This window comes from Myodes glareolus, chromosome 10 (assembly GCF_982192425.1).
Source record: "Myodes glareolus chromosome 10, mMyoGla1.1, whole genome shotgun sequence".
Classification (NCBI taxonomy): Eukaryota; Metazoa; Chordata; class Mammalia; order Rodentia; family Cricetidae; genus Myodes; species Myodes glareolus.
Genome location: NC_142035.1, coordinates 52,718,068 through 52,742,169, shown reverse-complemented (window position 1 = coordinate 52,742,169; position 24,102 = coordinate 52,718,068). Strand labels below are relative to the sequence as shown.

General features: G+C 43.0%; 1 protein-coding gene across 1 annotated transcript in view; it reads right to left on the bottom strand.

Moving 5' to 3' along the window:
• Fam227b (family with sequence similarity 227 member B) overlaps positions 1-24,102 on the bottom strand; it is a 166,366-nt gene that overhangs the window by 3,434 nt on the left and 138,830 nt on the right. The window contains 4 exon segments of the mRNA XM_048460034.3: positions 1,498-1,572; positions 2,517-2,594; positions 16,439-16,599; positions 19,687-19,784. Coding sequence (XP_048315991.3) covers positions 1,498-1,572; positions 2,517-2,594; positions 16,439-16,599; positions 19,687-19,784 — 412 coding nt within the window.

Here is a 24,102-nt window from a genome sequence, read left to right as displayed (position 1 = left end):
GGCACATTTGTGCAAGGGTGTGTTCTGGGCCAAGCTTCTTGAAGCAGAGAATCCCAAGGATCTTTCAGCATTTTAGTCAGCAACTACTCAATTCAGAAACACAACAGTAGATGCAGCAGGCACCAGGAGTCCCCAACTCCTGACGCCTTTTCTTTTGTGCACCTCTTGAGTTGTGTGTTAATCTTAGACTGAGTTGTACTTCATTTTGTTAAAATCTACCCATCTATGCCTCCTGGTCTTATTGGGATATATATATATATATATATATATATATATATATATATATATATATATATATATATGTTGTATATTTTAGAACATACAGCTCAAGAGCTTTGTATGTTCACAAAGTTTTTTGACCACCCTCGCTGTCTAGTCGCCGCTTTCTGACCGTGTTTCCTTTTCATGAGTCTCACTTTGCGTGACTATCTGTGCAGGGTAGTATGGTGAGCCTGTTCCTGTGAGTGGTGCACGGATTGTCTATCCTCAAGAACATTTCCACCTTCCTGTTCTCCTTGCCTGATGCACGTTTCTTTGAATGCAGATTCAGATCCACCCTGAAAACCACTCCATGTTCTGAGCTTCCCAGTTTCCACAGGACTCTGTTCCTGTGGGCTCTGATTTGAGTCCCTGGGAATTTGATGTCCTAATTCATGGGTTTCAAATGGGAATGGTAGCTGATAGTTTTGTTTTGATTTTTTGGGGGGGTCTGGAGGATAAGATAAGATTTTTAGGCGATGGGTTGAACTTTCTCTGGTGACTGGGAAGGCAGACCATTTATAGAGACTCCCCAGTCTCTCAGGGGGCTTAAAGGGCTGCATCGTCTGCGTAGAGGAAATCAGTCCACCTCAACTCTTTGTATTTCCCATTTTATACTCCAGTTTATAAAACAAGTTAAATCAGCCAAATCATCCCTGCTCCATTGGGGAAACATGTTTACATGTGTAGAGGAAGTAGCAGGGACAGGAGTGACATGGGACTGTGGCCTCAGGGAGGCCAACAGAAGGGCTGTTTTCTAGTTCATGTCTTTCCCAGCAGGACATAGTTATAGGCTGAGTGCTATGGCTGGAGTAAAAATAGATAATCATAATGTTTAGAAATAAATTAAGTTGTCAGAAGGTGATTTTTTAAAAAAATAAACGAGTTAGTGGGTTGTTTTTAGCTCCATGGTTCTCAACCCCTGCATCTCAACCCCCAGGTTGTCTAAGACCATTGGAAAACACAGATATTTACATTATGATCTATAAAAGTAGCAAAATTACAGTTATGAAGTAGCAATGAAAATAATTAGTTGGTGGTCACCATAACATAAGGAACTGTATTAAAGAGTTGTGACGCGAGGAAGGTTGAGAATCACTCTGTTGATGGACTGTTAAGTAGGATATAATTCTTTTTGTATATTTAATATACGTTTACACGACAAATCCACTGTGGTTTTTCTGTGAATTTGTCAATTAAAAGTGACTTAAGCCCTACAGAGTTTAGTATGAGACAAACCGGTCAAGCTCTTTGTCAATTATTTCCTGTTGCTCTTTCAGGGCCTTGATATCGTCTCTGATTCTTTGCTTGGCTCTGTAGAATATAAATAAAACTCCATCAGCATTTAAAGTTAACATTTAAAAGTAAAGCAGCCAGTCCTACACGGGGAGCAATACAGCAACCAGCCCTTTTGTTCCCAGGGACTGACTGGTGTGCTAACCCGCCCCACACTCCCTTTTAGAAACCCGTGCTGCAGTGCTGCTGCACCTGGTGTGAGCTGCGGCAACCCCTCACTGTCTAGCGGAGCTTGCTAGCCCCTTTCCCAGTATGTGGGGATGCTGGGGAGGGTGGAGAAAAGGGACACACAGGGAGAGGAGCACAGACTATGTCTTGCATACTGGGCAGGATCACACTGGCTGCTCCTTCATCTCCCTGAATTCCCAAGGCTGGGTCTGGTCTTTCTTTCCCCCAGAGGCAACAGTCTTTAGACAGTTACCTTGACATCATGAAGTGGATCATGCCAGATTTTTCTTGTAAAACTTCTTGCATAGCCTATTCCTAGCTCGTTAGCACATAAAAATGTCATGACTGCCCAGGAGCAATCACTCAGATCAAGCACAAGCAGAAAATGTTCCCTGAGAGAACGTTTTCCAAGAGTTCGCCCTGTCTCGGTCTCTGAATTACCTCCCAGCTGCCACCCCAGTTCCAGTTGCAGCACGACACTGCTGCTTTCCAAGTCCTCTTGTGATGACAATGTTCCAGTCTGTTGCCTGGTGACCTGGTCTTCCTACATTTAGGGTGTACCCTACAGGAAGGCTTCCTACCCACTCTAGTCCGTGACAGTCATCAGATTCCATGATCACTACACAGACACTTGACATGAGAAATTAATCTGAGAATCTATAAGGTGTTAAGCAAGGAACCTCCCCCCCAACCCGCCACACCACATCAGTAGAGATTAAGTTCAGGCAATTTCTACTATCACTTCCAGTCATTAAAACATCGTATATTACAGCCACAGTGCTGCTCCAACTAACCTCCTGAAATCCTTTTGGTTCTTTGCAAATTTCTTCTTGGCCTCCTTGATGATCTCACAGTATGTCGTAGCAGGCGGTGTGCTGGGCTTACGGTCAAGGGATGATTTCCAGTTATGAATATTTGGGAAAGGTAAATGGGGCTCTTCTTAGGGAAATTCTAGGGACCATCTGGCCTGGGTGTCCCCTCTTGAGGCTTCAAGTGTAAATGTGAATGCCTTGTCTGTCATTATAGAGAACTGAGGGAAAAACCACTTTTCAGCTTGCTTTAAGCTCCTTTCCCTAGGCATTGTAACGTAATAGTTTTAGAAATCCTGTATTTGTTGGTGTGCATGTGCATGTGTGTGTGTGTTTAAAAACAGAAATTTGTTAAATTTTTAGTAAGCATTAAAATTCTACCCTAATTTTGCAATCTTGTGTAAGTATTAACTTTGCAATCTACTGAGAGCGCCATAGTCTCTTCTAGGAGGCTCAGGGCATAACCACCAATCATTGCAAATGCTCAGTTGACCTAATCCCAGCATGTGGGAACCTGAAATCACAAATTCCAGGACAGCCTGGGTTACATAGCAATGAAATACACCTTTAATTCCAGTAGCCACACTAGTTGCCATAGAAATAAGGCAGTACATGACTTTAGTCCCAGAGGTGCACGCCTTTAATCCCAGCCCTAGAGAGGATTTTAAGACAGGAGGAGACAGTTCTCAGACACAGTCTCATTCTGAGATTCCTGGAGGCAGGATCACCATTTTGGACTGAGGTCAAAGTAAAAGTCAGTGGCTGACTGTTTTGCTTTTCTGACCTTCAGGTTGAACCCCAAGTTCTCTGAGTTTTTATTAATCATGCTTCATATAATGAAAACATTAACATAGTCAGAAGAGAAAGCTCCCCCATATTTCTGCATGTGTACCTGCTGTCTCACATTATTTTAACACAAGAGCTGGCATCTTGCAACGATGGCATTACAATTACAGGCCTGTGGTAACTGCTGTAGACAGACATTTTTGTTGCTTCTTGTTGTCTAGATACTGCCAGGCTGGTCTTGAACTTGTGACCTCCAGTGATCCTTCCAGTGACCTCACTCCCCAAGAAGCTAGCACTTCAGGTATCCACCACTGTGCTCTGCTGAAGGGGCTATTTTAATGTTTGCAAAAGCTTTCACTGAGGGCCTATGCCTGAGATGCTCTGATGTCCGGATGTTGTATCTTGGTATCTGTATAGGAGCACACACATTGTTCTGCCCAAGAGTCCAGTGGTGGAGGTGTGCATATTTTAGCTTAGTTGGGAACTGGGGCAGGCATATCATAGGGAAAAGGCAGTTGTCTCTCTTCCTACCTGAACAAGGACCCTGAAATCCCAGATCCACCAAACCTTTCCCTCAGCACTAGCCCCAGAACAGAGGACCTATAATTATCAGGTTGCTTCCACTGCCTGCATGGGGCACTCTTTGTCACATTGATGCATCAAAATTCTTGGCTTCTCTGGGGAAAAGCTACAGAAAGTATTATTGCTGTGGTAGGTGAGTTGGAATAGTTATTGACATGCTTTCCCAGGTAGGGATGGATCTTAGAATGCAACCATTGCCTGCCATTACTTAATGAATCCCCTAGAACACTGGTGAGAAATTAGCCTTTGTCCCTTTGCACAGGTCTGCTGTGTCCTAAGTGTGACTTGCATAGGTGGGCTTTTGTGTGGCATTTTGGGCAAATTGGATTTTCCAAGAAAATACCAGTGGAACTGAAAGAGAATTCTGTTTAAGTGCCTAGAAATTTTCCAGTTTGAAGATGTGGCTTTATCGAAATGAGCTGGGTAGAAGTTCTTCATAAAGACATTCTAGTTATTACAAAGTTTCGTCCATATTGTCCTGTACTGTTCAGTGTGGTTCTGGGCCATATTATGTAGTGTTGGTGAGGACCCCGGCGTTCTCTTACATTACTTAATAGCAATGGTTTTCAGTAGACTTTTGTTAATGTGTGTTAATGAGTGTCCTAATTTTCATTCTCTTCAGACACTTAAAGCCATGATTTTATCCCAGCTGAAGAAATATAGAATACTTAAAAGTTGTAAATTAAAAATAATGACCATTTTCTGCCCCTCTGGGAAAGCTGTGGCAACATGCTTTCCAGTTCCCCTGTCTGTACTGGCCTCTCACCCCATGCGTGGCTCCAAGGCTGCATAGCAAGCCACTGCATGGAGAAGGAGCCATTTGGGGACAAATAAAATTATTCTCTTCTGAATGTCACAATGGTTGCGGTTGGGCTGTACCTAACCAAGACTGAGACGTCCCAGAGGCCTCAGTCAGAGTCTGGAGCTCGTACTCTCCATGGAGCAGGAAAGAGGGGATCACAGAAGCTGTGGGCTCCAATTACAAATGAGGAAACTGAGGCTCAGAGGAAATCTTCTCATTGAATCATTACAAGACCGGGCAGGCAGCTACAAGACAACAGGACCATGTAGCTCGTGGATGTAATGGAGAATTAGAGACTACCATTGTAAAAAGTCCTCCTAATGTAAACATTTTCTTTTCTTTCTTTTTTTTCTTTTCTGCTTTTGAGACAGATTTCAGCATGTAGCCCGGCTGTCCTGGAACTTTCCCTGTTGACCGGGTGGGCTGACCTTGAACTCACAGAGATCCACGCACCTCTGCCTCCCAAGTGCTGGGATTTAAGGTGTGCGCCACTTCACCCAGCTATAAAGCTTTCCTTTTCCCTCATTAAGCCACGGGCTAGAGCTGCCACAAGCATAGAAAGCAGTGCACAAGTCAAGATCTTAATAGCGGCTTCACTATGGAAAGCACAGGACACATTAAAACACATCAGCAGTAACGCCCCGCGCTTCTCAAGTTTTCCCCGACTCTGAGCCCCCATCTTCTCCTTTTGTTCTGAGCAGTGTCCTCTGAAGATGGGTCACTTTCTAACTACGGTGCACTTCTCCTGTAGTTCGTGGACCCGAGGGAGAATCTCAGAATGATGGCAAATATTCTCTCTTTTTAAAAAGTAGTTGTTGTTGTTGTGTGTGTGATATGTGTAATAAATGTGTTATGTGTAATGTATGTGACTATGTGTGAGTAATGTGTGTGTGGTATGTATGTGATATATGTGTGTGTGGTGTGTGTGTGATATGATGTATTTGTGTGTGATGTGAGTATATGAGGTGATGTGTGTATGTTGTGATGTATGTGTGATGTGATGTATGTGTGTGTGATGTGATGTGTGATGTGATGTATGTGTGTGATGTGTGTGTGATGTGTGTATGTATGTGTGTGATGTGATGTGTGATGTGATGTATGTGTGTGTGATGTGATGTATGTGTGTGTGATGTGATGTGTGATGTGATGTATGTGTGTGATGTGTGTGTGTGATGTGTGTATGTATGTGTGTGATGTGATGTGTGATGTGATGTATGTGTGTGATGTGTGTGTGTGTGTGATGTGTGTATGTATGTGTGTGATGTGATGTGATGTGACATGTGTGATGTGTGTGTGTGTGTGGGACTTTTGTTCTGTCCTTTCCCAGTCAGTTGGGGATTGAACTCAGGCCATCAGGCCTTTCTGCACAGAGCTTCTTGAGAACGATTCTCTTGACTAGATGCTTTATCATCCACAGAATACAGATTATATGCACATACGTATGCACCTATACCCGCATACAATGGTGATTACTCTTGGTACACTTGAGAGCTTATGGGACAACTTTCTCTTTCAAAGTTGGGAAAGTTTTCCAGGCACAAATCCTGTGTACCAGAGCTTCTTCACCATACCTCATCCTTGCTTGGGTCAGGATAACTGTGAATGGCTGCTCTGTAAATAGCAGGGTACTATCTATCAATTGATGCCCAGAGGAGTGTCTCTAGACATTCATTACCAAATGTCCCCCAGTTGTCAAAGTCACTCCTGTGCAAGAACCTACACTTTAGGTCACTCTCTGTTTACTGGTCTCTCTTCCGACAGGCAATTCAGAGACAGATTTTATGGCACACTGCTCCTAACTAAAAGGCCACCCTCTGGTTGACTGAGTGAACATTAAAGGGCTTTGGTCAGGAAGGTGTAGGGTGTAGGGCTCAGTAGAAACCCTGAGTGAATGCAGTGTTAACATGACCATGGCCGTGGTGAGAACCTCAGCCTCAGCCCTGGGAAGGCTCAAACGGATGACAAAGGTTTCCTCGGTGGTCTGTGTGTGAGGGAGTGACCACTGTGTACCGCTTCCTTCTCACTCGTGATTACAGCCTAGGCTGCTGGCCTACAGAGACCTCCTATAGTGACTAGCTAATACCTGTGTTGTACCTAATAAACACACCAAAGTCGCAGGTGCCACTGTATTAGAGTGAACACCCCCAGCTGATCCCAGGTCTCCTGTCCATGTGTCTGTGCGTCTGTCTTTTCGTCATTCCCTCACAGTCCCTGATGAGGATCCCAGGGTCCAAGGATGGAGGGAGATGCTCCATGGTTGCCTTTCCTTCCTTGTAAGCTGAGGGGGTGGAAGGCCTCAGCACCTGCTTCTCCCACATCACAGCTTCACAGCCGTAACAGCCCACAGCCCTGTGCTCAGGGAGCACCCATCATTGTCTGCCTGAGAAGAGAATCAGGCCGCCTGGAGAGCAGGTGGTCTCACGGAGAGAGCGAGGTCCTCATTCTCAGGGGCTAGGAAAGGAGCGTTCAGCTTTGGGGGCTGCAGTTGAGGTGTCCTGGGGGGAACCTCACACCGAATGGAAAGAAGCAAGATCACAGAAGAGAACACAGTGAGTGTCAGGCGGGTCTCTGCTTCAGCGAGCAGCTGTGACTGGCAGCCCGCAGAGGAAAGCAAAGACGCAAGAACGGGTCTGAATGTGGGGCCTGGAGCCCGGTGGTGGACGGGGTAGCAGATGCACTAACAGAAGGAGGGACAGTCACCTGGGCTGAAACCTTTAAAAATAGGAGGAGGGGAAAGAAATACCAAATACCAAAAATAACACAGGAAACACAAACTTTTCTAGAACAAATGAAATGGAATCATGTTCTGCTGTCTGTGATGTGACCGTTTGCAGCAAGAAGTATAGTTTACCATTTTGGAGAAAGAAAAAAATATAACAGGAAAGTGACATGAATTCAACAAAATTCAGTTATTTTTGAGTATTTTAGAATCTCCTCTGTCCCCGGGTTCCCAGAAACCTTGTATTTAAGACCCCTAAGAAAGAAGTTCAGCTTCGGCAGCAGGCCAACATGTAAGAGTCCTGTGGGCGCTGTCCCCTGGACTCTGTAACCTACAAGACCCACTCCACCACTGAAACCCACTAAACCCATCAGCTTCCCCCTGGCCAGCAACACCAGCAATTCCTAGAAATACAAGAACCACCTGCATCAGTTGGAAGAAATGAGTGACCGATGTCCCAGTTAAACTGCCCAATCTCCAGGCCCTATGCTCTCCCCCTGCCATCGTGGCTCCAGCAATGGGCCAGCAGGCAAAAGTCTACTCTACCACCATCACCACTACCTACTGGGTTCTGTAACCTACACGACCTACTCTGCTGCCCAGACCGGCCAAGCACATCATCTTCTCCCTGGCCAACCATCCCCACAACATCAACATCCTCCTGAGGCACAAGCCACATCTACACCAGTTGGAAGAACAGACTCTATAGGCACAAGTAAAGTCCCCGCCAGTCAGAAGAACTGGACGATACTCTGGATCTAGGTACCCAACCTCCTACAGACCTCAGCTGGGACAACTCTACTCAACCAGACTGCCAGCCAATTACCAGAACCCTTGGCCATGTAGGCCAAAAGACAATAAAAGAAACAGACAATAAAGGAGCAAAAGTCCCATTTAAGAAAAGACATCACAAGAATCAAGTCCTGTACCTACGATTATCCTAAATCCAGATGGTTAAATGGCAGTGTAAGAATACATTCAACAACACAAAGAGCAGTATGGCACAACTGCAAGACCTGAACATCCCAGTGCAGAGGAAGCAGAAGAAAATGACTTTAAAATAGCTTTATGAAGATGATAGAGGCCCTTAAAGAGGAAATTAAAAATTCCTTTAAAGAAATCGAGGAAAAGACAAACAAAAAAGTGGAAGAAATTAGCAAATCCCTTCGAGAAATCCAACAAAATCAAGAAAAAACAAACAGGTAAAAGAAACAGTTCAAGATCTGGAAATTGAAATAGAGGCAATAAAGAAAACACAAACTGAGGAATTCTGGAAATGGAAAATCTGGGTAAATGAACATCTCTTACATTCTGTTGGTTATCTGGCAAATAAAACCTACAGAATGTAAGAGATGGAAGAGACAATCTCAGGCATTGAAGATATGATAGAGGAAATAGAGTCATTGGTCATAAAAACATAAAATTCAACAAATTCTTAACACAAAACATCCAGGAAATCTGGGACACCATGAAAAGACCAAATGTAAGAATAATAGGGATAGGAGAAGAATTCCAGCTCAAAGGCACAGAAAATATATTCAACAAAATCATAGAGAAAAGCTTTCAAAAAACTAAAGAAGGGCATGCCTATGAAGGTATAGAAGCTTACAGAATAACAAATTGACTGTACCCAAAAAAGTCCCCTCACCACATAATAATCAAAACACTAAACATACAAAATAAAGAACAAATATTAAGAGCTTCAAAGGAAAGAGGCCAAGTAACATATAAAGGCAGACCTATAAGAATCACGCCCAACTTCTCAGTGGAGACTCTGAAAGCCAGAAGGTTTTGCAGTCACTAAGACAGATGTTTTGCAGTCACTAAGAGACCACAGATGCCAGTCCAGACTACTATACTCAGCAAAATTTTCAATTGCTGTAGATGGAGACAACAAGATATTCTGTGACAAAACCATCTCCAAACATTACCTATCCACAAATTCTGCCCTAGAGAAAGTACTAGAAGGAAAACTCCAACCCTAGGAAGTTAGCTGTACCCACAAAAACACAGGCAATAGATAATCTCATACCTGCAAATCCCAAAGAAGAAAAACACATACACACTATCACCACCACCAACGGAACCAAAATTTTCAGGAACTAACAATCAGTGGTCATTAATATCTCTTAATATCAATGGACTCAATTTGTCTATAAAAAGACACAGGCTTACAAAATGGATAGGAAACCAGAATCCATCCTTCTGCTGCATATAAGGAACACTTCTCAACTTCAAAGACAGACATTACCTCTGAGTAAAGGGTTGGGAAAAGATTTTACAATCAAATGTACCTAAGAAGAAAGCTGGTGTAGCTATTCTAATATCTAACATAACATATTTCAAACTGAAATTAATCAAAAGAGATGGAGAAGGACATTTCATACTTATCACAGGAAAAACCCATCAAGATGAAGTATCAATTCTGAACATTTATGTCCCTAAAACAATGACACCCACATTTGTAAAAGAAACAGTGCTAAAGCTTAGATCACACATTGAAGTCATACATTAATAGTGGAAGACTTCAACACTCCACTCCCACCAATGGACAGGTCTGCCAGACAGAAACTTAACAGAGAAATAAGGAAACTAACAGACATTATGACCCAAATGGACTTAACAAATATCTACAGAACATTTCACCCAACCACAAGAGAATGTACCTTCTTCTCAGTACCTCATGGAACCTTCTCTTAAACTGACGACATACTCGATCACAAAGCTAATCTCAACAGATTAAAAAAAAAATTGGAATAATCCCCTGTATCTTATCAGACCACCATAGCTTAAAGTTAGAATTCAACAACAACACAAATTACAGAAAATCTACACACTCATGAAAACTGAACAACACTTAACTGAATCACCACTGTGTTAAGGAAGAAATAGAAAAAAATTAAAGACTTCCTCGAATTCAATGAAAATGAATGTACAACATACCCAAACTTATGGGACACTATGAAAACAGTGCACACAGGAAAGTTCATAACACTGAGTGCCTACATAAAAAATTTGGAGAAATCTCACACTAGCAACTTAACAGCATGCCTGAAGGCTCTAGAACAAAAAGAAGCAAACTCACCCAGGAGCAGTAGATGACAGGAAACAAGTAAACTGAGGACTAATCAATATAATAGAAACAAAGAGAATAATAAAAAGAATTAATGAAACAAAGAGCTGGCTCTTTGAGAAAATCAACAAGATAGACAAACCCTTATCCAAACTAACCAAGAGGCAGAGACAGAATATCCAAATTAACAAAATCAAAAATGAAAAGGGGATAGAACAACAGAGACTGAGGAAATCCAGAGAATCATTAGGTCATACTTCAAAAACTTATACTTTACAAAAATGGAAAATCTAAAATGCACAATTTTCTAAATAGGTACCACATACCAAAATTAAAAAAAGACCAGACAGACAATTTAAATAGACCTATAACCCCTAAGGGAATAGAAACAGTCATTAAAAGTCTCTCAACTAAAAAAAGCCCAGGGCCAGATGGTATCAGCACAGAATTCTACCAGAATTTCAAAGAAGAGCTAAAACCAACACTTCTCCAACTTTCCTACACAATAGAAGCAAAAGGGACATTGCCAAACTCTTTTTATGAGGCTCCAGTTACCCTGATACACAACCACACAAATATGCGACAAAGAGAGAGAATTACAGACCAATTTTCCTTATGAACATTGATGCAAAAATACTCAAGAAAATATTGGCAAGCAGAATCCAAGAACACATAAAAAAATAATCCACCATGATCAAGTAGGCTTCATCCCAGAGATACAGGGATGGATACAAAGATCTGTCAATGTAATCTACCAAATAAACAAACTGAAAAGAAAAAAAAAAACTCACACATGATCATCTCACCAGATGCTGAAAAAGCCTTCGACAAAATCCAACATCTCTTCATGTAAAGGTCCTGGAGATCTCAAGGCTACAAGAAAACATAATAAAGACTATATACAGCAAGTCAACAGCCAACACCAAATTAAATGGAGAGAAATTCTGAAGGACCCTGCACTCGTCTTAACCACAGTTATGCCGTTCTGCAAAGGTTTTCAGATAGCGAGCTTAATTAAGGGCTCCCGGGGCTCAGGACCTCTCCGGGATGCTGAGCAAATAACAGGCTTAATTAAGGGTCTCTGGAATCCAGTGCCTCTGAAATGCTGAGCAAAGACACCTGAGCAAAGACAGCCTTATCTGGCTGCGAGACAGGAGATTTATGGATTGGTCATAGGAACAAAGAAAGAGAAGATTGCGAGGCCTGAGTCACGTAGAAAGCGAGGCTCGTCACAAGTCAGGGGCTGTGCAAATCAGACATCGGGTCGCCAGCCGGGAGAGGGGGAGGCAGGATAAGAGAAACAATAAACCACTGAGTATTCCCCTCATTGTTATCTAGGTTAAAAATTTACCACCCTGCATCTCGCTTCTGTAAACCTCGCTTTTTGCTCTCCTATAAAAACCCCTCACCCCCAACCTGCGGGCGCGCAAGTCCCCTGAGAGACTTGGTCACCCCGGGTATCCGTGTATCCTCAATAAACCTCTTGCTGCTTGCATCCGGCTGCGTGTTTTCGACTGATCTTTGGGGCGCAGGGGCCTCTCCCGAGGGAAGACGCCCACGGGAGTCTTTCAATTCAAAGTTATTTCACTAAAATCAGGAACAAGACAAGGTTATCCACTCTCTTCATATCTATTCAATACAGTACTTAAAGCGCTAGCCAGAGCAATAAGTTAGCAAAAGGAGATTAAGGGGATACAAATTGGAAAGGAAGAAGTCAAACTTTTGCTATTTACAGATGTCATGATCATATACATAAGTGGCCCCAGAAATTCTACAAGGGAACACCTATATTTGATAAACATCTTCAGTAATGTGGTGGGATACAAGATTAACTAAAAAAATTCAGTAGTAGTTCTATATACAAATGATAAACAGGGTGAGTCTGAGTGGATCAAAGACCTCAACATAAATCTAGTTACATTGAACCTAAAAGGAAAGAAAGTAGGAAGTAGCCTTGAATGCACTGGCACCGGAGATACTTCCTGAATATAATACCAGTAGCATAGGCACTGAGATTGACAACTAATAAATGGGACCTCCTGAAACTGAAAAACTTCTGTAAGGCAAAGGACACTGTTAATAAGACAAAACAGCAGCCTACAGAATGGGAAAAGATCTTCACCAACCCCACATTTAACAGATGATTTTTCTCCAAATTATATACAGAACTCAAGAATCTTGACTTCAAAACACCAAATAATCCAATTTATAATAAGGTGCAGATTTAAACAGAGAATTCTCAACAGAGGAATGTCCAAAGACTGAGATATACTTAAAGAAGTGTTCAAATCCTTAGCTATCAGGGAAAGCAAACCAAAACAACTCCGAGATACCATCTTATACCTGTCAGAATGGCTAAGATCAAAAATGCTAATGACAGCCTATGTTGGAGAGGATGTGGAGTAAGGGGAATGCTCGTCCACCACTGGTGGGAGTGAAAACTTGCACAGCCAACTGTAGAAACCAGTATGATAGTTTCTCAGAAAATTGAGAATCAATCTATCCTTTCCTTTCTTTTTCATTTTCCTTTTCTCTCTGATTAACTCTGACTGACCTGGAACCTGTATTAACCCCCCTGCCTCTGCCTTCTCCATCCTAAGATTATAGGCATGTACCACCATATTCAGTCATTTTGTTTCTTGAATTAAAAACACACACTGAAACTATTACTACATTTCCAGGTTGAGAATTTTTCATGTTCACTCTTATATTCTTCATGGAGACACTGAGAGTCGCTGCAGCTGTTAGGTCTCAGGCCCTCCATGCGCCTGAACTAGAATTTCTGGTGGTTTGATAAAAGTCAGCATACCCCAGGAACTTGCACAGCGGGTTTTCTCTCCCCCAGCTCCCTTCCTCCTGTAATCCGCACGATTTGTCCACATGCCCTCTATCTCTACCCTTCCTGTTCTCTGCTCTCGTTCTTGCCCATCTCTCTCTACATCTCCTGCTCTCTCCACCACCTCTCTCCCTCTCTCCGGCTTCCCTAGTCCTGGCTGTGCCTAGTCTGTTTTCTTTTCTCTCTGCTCTGGACTATTCCAAATGCCTCTGGATATCTAACCCACAATAAAAACCTGGCCCCTAACAGAGCGGTCATGCTGGTAGTTTCTCTCCTGTTTCTCCACCCCATACAGTAACATGTTTATTACTCCAAAATCTAAAGTTTGGCTGAGAAGTCAGCGACCCAACCTAATCACTTAAAGCAACTGTACTCTTGCATTTTACTGTTAGAGTAACAACAAGTTGGCCAGTTGTGGTGTTTTGCACTTTTTTTAAACAAAAAAAGAAAAAAATTGTAACTTGAGCTGAATTTGTAACAAGAAAGGGCCACATCTTACTGACATTTTCCTAATTACTTTTGGCTTCAGGTGGCTGCAGAATACCTGGGGTGCACAGACCTGCACTCGGCCTCACGGGACAAAACCCTTTTGTTCTGTGTGTTCTTAAAAAACAATTTCCTCTTCAAAAGTCCTCACCCTCCACTTTTAACTGGCAGTTTTCTAAAAGAGATTTAGCCCCCACCCAGGGAGCGAAGAATAGCTTCAAGTAAAAGTCATCTAAAAATAGAATGAAATGCACTCTTACCAAGAGCAAGATTAAAATACTTCGCCCGTCCTTTATCTGATGGTGCTTTCACAATCTTTTCTTCTTCTGCAATATGCAAGAAGCAGAACTATGTCCAGTTTGCCACTGTGTCCCTGGAATGTCACCAGGGAAACACAGACAAGGCTTTCCCGCAGAACCTCTCCAGTGCTTCTTGAAGTCTCGTTGCTTCATTCTCTCTTGGTCTCACTGGTGACATTTGTTACATTTGAGACTGGATCATGTAGACAAATATTCTTGCACACAATGATGCGGAAGCAGCCAGCATCCCTGAAGAGCTAGTCCCATGAAAAGGCAACCTGGATACCCCCTTTCCCTCTTCTCTCAGGATAAGGTACCCTGATCAAGGTCCCCTGGCTCAACACTCTGCACTTCATCTATGTGTCAAATACAGTCCTAATGCTTCAGGAAATGGGGAGGAAACCCACTTTCTGTGGATTCTCTTATTTCTGTGCATACAAAGCCTGCTTTGCAGAATCTGATCATGCCGCCATCCGTAGAGGCCAGTGAGCAGCAGCTCTGAGAAACTGAGGCGAGAGTGAGACTAGAAAGTGCTAAAGGGGGCATGTGAGGGTGGCCATAAAAAGGCTGTCTCCTTAGTGGTCTGGTAAAATTTATAGTGTGGGCAGGCTGAAGGCTGACTGTGGCCATATCCCTAGAATATAACATACTGTCCAGAATGTAATAGGTTTTCTCCCAATGTTAGGTATCTGCAAGAAACAGCTTGGACCCTGGACTTGGGTAACTGAAGGCACACCCAGGTAAGAAGGTAGACTCAGATACTTAGTGAGCAGGAGTCGAAATATCTGGAAAATAAGCAGACAGATTAGAATCCAGAATGAGGGGAGGGGTGGAAGAAGAAAGCTCAGGAAGGGGTGAACACCAAGATAAATGAGAGAGACTGAGGTGAGACTCCCTCAGCTCACCGCTGAGGGACTGCGAGAGACTGGTCTCTTGATAACATCCCTCTGAAAAGCGTGTTGCTAAGGGAACAACCAGGTGCCTCAAGGGTGAAAGAATTTGCCGCGCAAGCCTGATGACCTGAGTTTGGTTTCCAGAACCTACAGTCCCTACAGCAACTCCTGAAAGCTGTGTTCTGACCCCACATCCCCTGGCTGGGATAGCCAGTCCTGTGGACCACAACTACCCTGTTCTTGGCCTTTCCACTGCGAGGCAGCCACTGCTGGACTACCGGTGCCACAGCCTGTGAGCCACTCTAATAACCCCCCTTTAGCATATCAGTTCATTATTAATATGCTCATGCATTGTCTGCTCATTGATATTTTCATTAATAATCAATACTTTCTTCATGAAATTAATTTACAATTCATTCTATCAGTTCTGTTCCTTTAGAGAACTCATGCTAGTAGACTAGCCAACCACTCTCTGGTTAGGCTTTACTTTTAACATTTTGTCTTATAGCAGGATGGACCTGGTCAGCCCTGAGTTCATCCCTTAGCATGACTGAGAAGGAGCCCCAGCAGGCAACAGACAGATCACGGTTTGCCACTTCCTTGTTTTTGAAAACTTACATTTATACTTTTATAAGACATATTTATATTTATGTTGCATTATTATTACCACCCTATGATTTCTTTTAAGGAGTGGTTCTAAGCTACTGCTCCATTAATGCATATTAATGTAATTTAAATAGGTGATAGAATTTATCAATTTCCTTATTACCTAAAAGGAAAGCAGTGATGTGCTGTGCTGTTAACAAGTCACGTGAGCACAAGGACCTACTGTTTCCACTTCAGAGGAGAGTGCAGATGGAGACCAGAGCTCAGTTGAGGCATCTATCTACCAAGAATTTGTAAATTGTAACCTTTTATTTTTAAAGACAGAAATAGATATTGTGAAGAAAAATCTTAGTATTCTTTCTTACATGCGGAGGGAAGTTCTGCATTAGACCCAGTTAGGGTTCCCCTGTGTCTACAGAGAACCCTGAACCATGATGGGTGTTTTTCACGTGTACAAAGTATCCACAAGTAAAGCATTCATAAGATCCTCTTTGGGGAATCAGAAACCAACGACCAACAAGTATGACAAATGCTTGAACTAGCGAGGAGCAACCAAGTGGCAAGACAGACTTTTGGGAGGGGACTCGGCATGACCATGTTGGGGGGGGGACCTTTGTGTTTCCTTGACTTTGATTACAATGTCGAGCACAATCTTGATGCTAAAAGAGAGAGCAGTGAAGCCAGACATGCTGCAGAAGTAAACAAGGCTTAAGCAAATGCTGCGGAAAGTACTAGTCCAAACACACTGAAAAACTGGGACAGAAGGTTGGCCGTTTCCAGTGCCTTAGAAACCGATCGCCTTGAAGTCGAGCTTAGGAAGGATATGGCTCTCTGAGTATCTTGGTGAATTTACTCCCCTTTTTGTTATGAGTGATAGAAATACCACCTCTCTGGTGCATCTTAAGATAGTACAAAATTAGCGGGCTCTGACCTCCAAAATTAAAGAGAACGCGGTGAAACTCTGGACCAAAGCTCCTGTAGTGGGACTGTGGGAGGAAGAAGAAAGTACAAGTTTAGTTATCTCTTTTCTCTTCTTGAAGAACTGTAAAGATAAACCTATACTGTAAGCATGGAGAAAATTCCCATTGGGTGTATCGAAATACACAAAAGGAAATCCTATAAAGCATCCTTTAAAAAAAAAAATAAAAACCAACACCATTTTCATGTCTGCGAGGGTTTTGCCTACACTACGTATGTATGCCCATTAAATGTGTGCAGTGCCAGGAGAGGCCAGAAGGCAGTGTTAGATCCCCTGGAACTGGAGTTTCAGATGGTTGTGAGCCACTGTGTGGTGTTGAAAGCTGAACCCCAGGTGCTCTGCAAGAGCAGCCAGTGCTCCTAATCACTGAGCAATTTCTCCAGTCCCTTCTTAATGAAGGGGATTTACCAGCTTCTTAGGCTAAAGTGTTTGTAAGAATGTTCTTTCAGGATGCTGTTTTCTAATTTTATCCATCCATCCATCCATCCATCCATCCATCCATCCCTCTATCTATTATCATCTATTACTAATGATAATTGGTTTTATTATGATGAATATATCATTGTATCTTGCTTATATTCACTCTTCGCTATCATATCCAGGCTCTCTCCAAGTTACACTTCAATAGTCCCTCTTCTGCTGCCTCCTCTCTCTCTCTCTCTCTCTCTCTCTCTCTCTCTCTCTCTCACACACACACACACACACACACACACACAATCCTACTTGAAAGTGGAATTTTTTTTCTTCCCTCTTTGTTAGCTCTGCTTGTTCTCTCCTATTTCCTTTACACCTCCTCCTTCTTCCCTTATAGCCCCTTTCACTTTCATGTCCTGTATAGATGTATAAATACACATTCGTGTTTAAACCGAGATTCCACGGACGAGGGAAATAGGCACCATTTGTCTTTTTACGTCTGACTTATTTGACTTAACATCATGCTTTACTTTTTATCCTTTTGTTGAATGACAAGGCTGAGATTTCATTCAGTCTAAAGAACAGGAAGAAAGGAGAGGGGGAAAGGAGGGAGAGAGGGAGGGAGGGAGGGAGGGAGGGAGGGAGGGAGGGAGAGAGAGAGAGAGAGAGAGAGAGAGAGAGAGAGAGAGAGAGACAGAGAGAGAGAGAGAACACTACCCCTGGAAGTTACCTTCCCAGCCACCTACTTCACCTCCCACCACTCTCTATTCCCCATAGCCTCTAGCAGCAACCCAGTTGGGAAATAAGCCTTCAGCACAGGAGCCTTTTAAGACATTACAAATTCAAGCACAAGTCTAACTGGGAAGCTACAGGTCTTGGGCTTCTGCAACTGTAATAAACTCTTGCTAATAAGTCTAATCTGCTGCTTGACCGTTCCAAGCAGGAGCCAAAGGTATGCAACGGGCCGGAGCCAATGACGTAGAAAATTGCCTTCCTTCTAATTGCGCTTCTCTGGCGGCCTCTGAGAATCCTCCCCATCCCCAGGGCTACAGAAGAGGAGATCTGTAGTTTCTATTACCTTCCTTCTGTTTTTCAGTCTGACAATATGGCCATTAAAAAAAATATGCTATGACAACATTGTCTGCCCAGATCCAGATAAACTCCCACGAATTTCAATTTGTGACCTAAAAACTTACTAAATATTTAAGGTAAGAGAAGATTTCATTAGATTAGATTATTAAAGACCAGGAAATACAGGAATGCTGAAATTGAGAAAATCAATTTTATATGGGCACAATTTCCACTCCTGAATAATGACCAGACCCGATAAGATAGACTAAAACTTGATGAAAAAGACTGTAACAGATTTAAAACCTGACTAGTATATAAAATAAAGATCAAATTTAGAATTTTAAGCCAACAACCTTATCTGATCTTACCTAAAGCAACACAGAGTCATCTGAGGCATCTCTCCCTGTAAGGCCCAATAAAGGACCTGGAGGACCTCAGATAGAAATCTGAGTGTCTTTCTTGACGGCTTTGACCAACTATCCCTCTCTCCCAAAGAGCGCTGTCCTGCCCGCTGCTCAGTCTCATCTACTGCAGATTCTAGGAACAAGGCTCTTGTAATATTTAATAAATAGCATGAGGCCCCTGCCTGTTCAAAGTGTGATGCTGGTCCGACAGGGAGAACTGTGAATGAAACCACTGCACAGAAGCCGTGTCTGCAGAGACGGGCTGACTAACTGGAACTTCAGGAGTGTGGGAGATTGGAATGCTAGGGTTGGGGTGCGATAACTGTCTTAGGAACATTATCTCAGGCTAGCTTTAGCCCTCAGAACAGCCATAGCTGCCTAGCTCCATGTCAGAATTAATATATATTGTGACTAGTGGATAAAATCCTTTTGGAACCTTAACTTAGCAGACCACTAGAGTTCACCCACCCCAAAGCTAAGGATGCAATCAGACAGCGCTTTTGGGACTCTGGAAAAATCTTTCCCCATCTCGTTGTAATCACTCTCTGAGGTGCCTGTCACTGCATTTTAAACTCACCTTAATTCAAAACTTTTTTGCTCTATAAATCTATAAAACTTCATGAAACTCATTTCACAAAAGAACTTGGAATTTGGGGAAACCTAAATCTGTGTTCTCAGGCCACAGCCACTCAAAATGGCTCCAGAATAAACTATCTCTTCTTATTTCGTTTAAAAACAAAGAAAACAGACAAACAGACAAAACCCCACAGAGGACCTAAACTGTCCTTGAGAAAACAGCATCTACAATGTCAGCTCCTCCAGGGCCACACCTAAGAAGTGAAGACAGGGCAGCCACTGGCAACATCCCAGCTGAGTTGTCATGACAACCATAACAGCCATGTGGGTGCCCTAGACCTTATCTTTGCCTGTCAACCCAAGGAGAAGCCACTGCCAACAACTGTCCAGAAGAGAAGATAAATGCTTATCCTTTTCCTTCTTTAAGAGATTTCACCAGAGATGGTGGCCTTGTCAGGAGAAAATAGAACATTTAAATTTAAGATCCATATCTCCAAATGAATATCTGATCGTTGAATGTTTCTAAAACATGTGTTGAGAATGTGCTAGCCAGGATGACCGTGTGAATCCGGGCGATTTTAACGACACCGCGAACCGAACAAGGAAAGCTCTTGCAGCACGGGCCACACCTTGACTGCCACTTTCGACGCTGTTGACTCCTCCTTGAGCATAGACGTGGTGTGTGCTCTTGGGTTCTTTAAGATGTTCGCCACGTTGAAGTCTATAGCTAAAACAAACAAACAGACAAACAAAGACTTTGACAAATTATTTCTTCCTCCTTCACAAAAAGGCACTTGGCCCTGCTTTTGGCTTTTCGCAGTGCCCCTAAGTATACTCAGAGGGACAGAGGCACAGTTTAGACAGTAGTGGAGAAAAAATAAATATTCTACTCATGAGTCCACTAAGCTAGGACTTAAAGTATGCTAAATTCAGTAATTTGTATTATGCCATTCTCAAGAAATTCTTCTACAAGGTAAGTAACAAGGATTGAGAAAAGCTCTCTGGATAAATTTTGGCATGACACAATAGGAAATACTAGACATTGGCCTGATACTCCAGAGGCAGGTAAGCACTTGCTACTAAGAGAAGTGAAAGCACCTGGTCGCCATGAACTGACATTGGATATCAGGAGCAGATCCAATGTAGCTTGGAGTGACAATGGGCAACAGAGCTAAGAAATCATAGAAGTTTCAAAAATTTACTATTTTTTCATGTTTTAACATAAGCGATGTAGCCCAGGGTAAGCGTCTCTGGTCTCAGCTTCATGTGTGCTGAGATTTCAATTTTGAGTGTTTTTCTAACACAGGTCTGTGTGATCGTGGTTTCTGGTTTTCACTGAAGATGTGAACATTGAGAACAAAGGAAACTCGACTTTATGCCCACTCTCCTCCAACGGAGGCTTGCCATGAAGAGCACCTGACTGTGGTTTGAGAACTACTGTTAGCAGAAAGTGTTTGTATTAACACCATGCAAAGAACCTAACCTGGGGGTGTTAATGAGAGATACAGCTTCTATGATAAGATTTTTCTTTCAATTTAATTTTATTTTTGGGTGTGTGTGTGTGGGGGGGTGGAGGTTGCAAGGGCTGAGGGCAGGGTATAGTGTTTATTTGTATTTTGATAAATAAAGCTTGCCTGAAGATCGGAGTGCTGAACTAAGCCACAGAGTGGTGCCACACACCTTTAGTCCCAGGATGGAAGGCCACCCTGGGCTACACGAGATTGAATCTGTCTGAAAAGAGAAACAGAGCTCAAACAAAGCTCCCATCTCTTGGGATCACACACCTTTAATCCCAGCACTAGGGAGGTAGAGACAGGAGTGATATGGCTGGACAGAGAGAGGTATATAAGGGAGGAGGAGACAAGAGCTCATTGCAGTCTGAGATTTGGTGGAGAGCATTGCAGTCTGTAGTCATGCTGAGGACAGGGTCACCCCTTTGTCTGAGCCTTGGTAGAGGTAAGAACTCTCTAGGGGCTTGGCTGCTTTGTTTTTCTGATCTTCAGCTTGAACCCCAATATCTGTCTCTGTGTTGTAGGCAGAGACTGCTCCTGCTTTTCCAGCTGCCCAGACCTGAATAATCACACAGAAACTATATTAATTACAACACTGTTTGGCCAATGACTCAGACATATTTCTAGCTAGCTCTTACATCTTGAATTAACTCCTTTCTATTAATCTGTGCATTGCCACTAGGCTGTGGCTTACTGGTGCCAGTATATTACTCATTTGGCAGCTATATGGTATCTCCTTGATCCCGCCCCCCATACTCTCTTTTACTCTCTTTATATAACTCTGTTCAGATTTTCTGCCTGGTTTTGCTCTGCTAAGCCATTGGCCGAAACAGTTTTATTCATTAGTCAATGCTAATAAACCATATTCACAGTGTGCAGAGGGGACTCCCACATCACTGAGTCTTTATTAATCATATTCACAGCATGCAGAGGAGAATCCACATCACTGGGTCTTTATTAATCATTTTACAAAAACAAGATGAGAGGGATTGGACCACATGAGGTGAAATCCACAAAGAATCAATAAAAAATTAAAATAAAAAATTAAAGAAAGAAAGAAGTCTCCTTGGAGTCTACCACATGAAATGCACTGTAAGATACAGTAATTTATTTTTTTGCATTTATTTACTGTATTTTGAGAATTTCGCGCCCGAGCTCTGTGTTTGCATCATTTCTACCCTTTCCTCAGTCCCCTGACTCTTCCCACATGCCACCTCCACATTCCATCCGAGTTCATGAACTCTTCTCTGACTGTTGTTACATATACGCATATGCACACGTAAGTACAACCTGCTGACTCCATTTAGGAGAGCTCAACAAGAGAGAGACCAGGATTCCCGAGACTTGCCTACCGGGGGCAACAGCCTAGAAAGAGGATCCGTTTGTTCCACAAACTGCCACTCTGTCTTTTCATGCAGGACTAAAGACTCTCTCTGCTCTGCAGGGAGAAAATAAAGTCAAAGAGAATCCTCGGAAATTCCCTCACCACAGATAACACCAACCCTAGCTACTGGAAACCTTTCCCCTGCCACAAGCTTGCGGTCCAAGCAGGGGAGTCATCTAGAGTCACCATGGTAGTTTTGCAGGGGAGAAAGAATTCACATGAATACTGGTCAGAACCAGTCTGCTGTGGCTGAATGCCACCCTGACAAGGGACCTGCTGACTGAATTCATACTACTCTAATCAAGGAAATGAAGTACTTATACAGTGAAAACTTCAAAATGCTCGAGAAAGACACTGAAGAAGAAACCAGGAAGCAGAAAGGCCTCTGGTGCTTAGGAACTGGGAGAACCAATGTTGTGAAAAATGGTTCTTGCCAAAAGCAGTCTACAGATTCAATGCAACCCTCATCAAAAGGCCAATGCCATTCTTTGCAGAAACAGAAGAAGAAAAAACTATCTTAAAATTCATTTGGAAACACAAAAGACCATGGACAACCAAAGCAGTCCTGAGTAAAGAAAAGCTACTACTCAGGGATCATCGCCACTGACCTAAAGTCATGTCACAGAGCCAAGCTAACAAAGCTGGCATGGTACTGACCCCAAACCAGAAGAAGACGAGATGTAAATCTCTTCATCTACAGTCATCTGACTTTGACAAGCTTGTCAAAGTACTCACTGGAGAGGAGACATTATACCAAGTAAGGTACAATGTGATCTCTCAAATTAATCTATTTCTACTGAGTGGGAAATGCCTAAGTGTAGCTTCTTGAGCCTAAATCTGCTATTTTCCTGTTCCTCTTTAAAATTCATATATTTTCTTAAGAATTTATTTTGTGGATGATGTGAAGAAGACCGAAAAGTTCAAGGGAGGTAAAGGGGTTGCGATCAGGCTGTGTTCTACTCTAACACGCTCTGCATCATGCGAAACAGCAGTCTTTTAGACTGTGCCCTGTCCTGTGATACTCCATTAGAAGCAGCTTTTCACTCCATTTGGAGGGTGGAGGATGTTGGGCTGCTGCGTGGATGAGTACACGATGCCATCTGTCCTGCATCCTTCACATGACACAACTGATGAACGATTCATCCCTATTCATCCCTGGGGGTAGCAAGGGTTCTGCCCTATAAGCTTATCAAGGTGGATAGAGACTGCAGAGGTACATGAACATTTTCAAATCACATCAGGGAGACCACGTCCAAGAACTTACAAGACATGCCAAGCCAAAGAATGGGCATCACTCTCTCGCCTGGACGCCACAGAGTGGTGGGGACCTAGCACCACAATGGCAGAGCCCCGCACTGACCTGTTAACAGACACCTTATATGTGCATTAAGAGCTGACAAGCAGAGAACTCCTGACTGTCTCTGGGGCTTTGGTTTGGCTCAGTCCCTGCTATTGATGTGACCTGCTCAATAGCAGTCTGCCCATCTGAACTCAGACTGCCCCTATTTGAAAAAAGGCCCTACTTTTGGTATCTACTGTTCTTTGCTCTTGACTCTGGCTCTCCTGTGGCCTGATTCTGTAGCAATAGCTTCTTCCTTGTGAGTGATTTAACACAGACGCTATTCGTATTCTAAAGTTCTGAACTGTGCTGTGGTCTCTTGACCTTACAATCATTCTGTGAAGTGAATGAAAGAAATAAAAGAAAGCCATGACTGCTCCTAGGCACAGTGGAGGAGGAGGTTTATTGTAGATATGGGGGAGAGCTTAGCTAGAGGCATTTGGAAAGGCCCAGAGTAGACATGACTGAGCTGGACCTTGTGAGGAGAGGGAGTTGGGGAGAAGGGAGAGCCAGGAGCCAAGAGGCCAGTGGAGAGCCAGGAGACCAAAAGGCAAAGGAGGTTGGTGTTAGCCAAGATGGCTGGATTTATAGGGAAGATCAGCCAGGGGAAGCAAAAGCCCAGCCCAGTCCCTAGGCAGGAGTGGTCTAGCATCGGGGATGGAGTATGCTAGCCAGGAGGACTCAGGGATGCTGGGAGAATTTATATGCTAACAGGCACTTCTGCTAGCTTCTGTCCTGGGTTTAAGACCTAGCATAAATCACACACATACGAATTTATTCAATAAATTCTGACATTTAAGGAAGACATAAA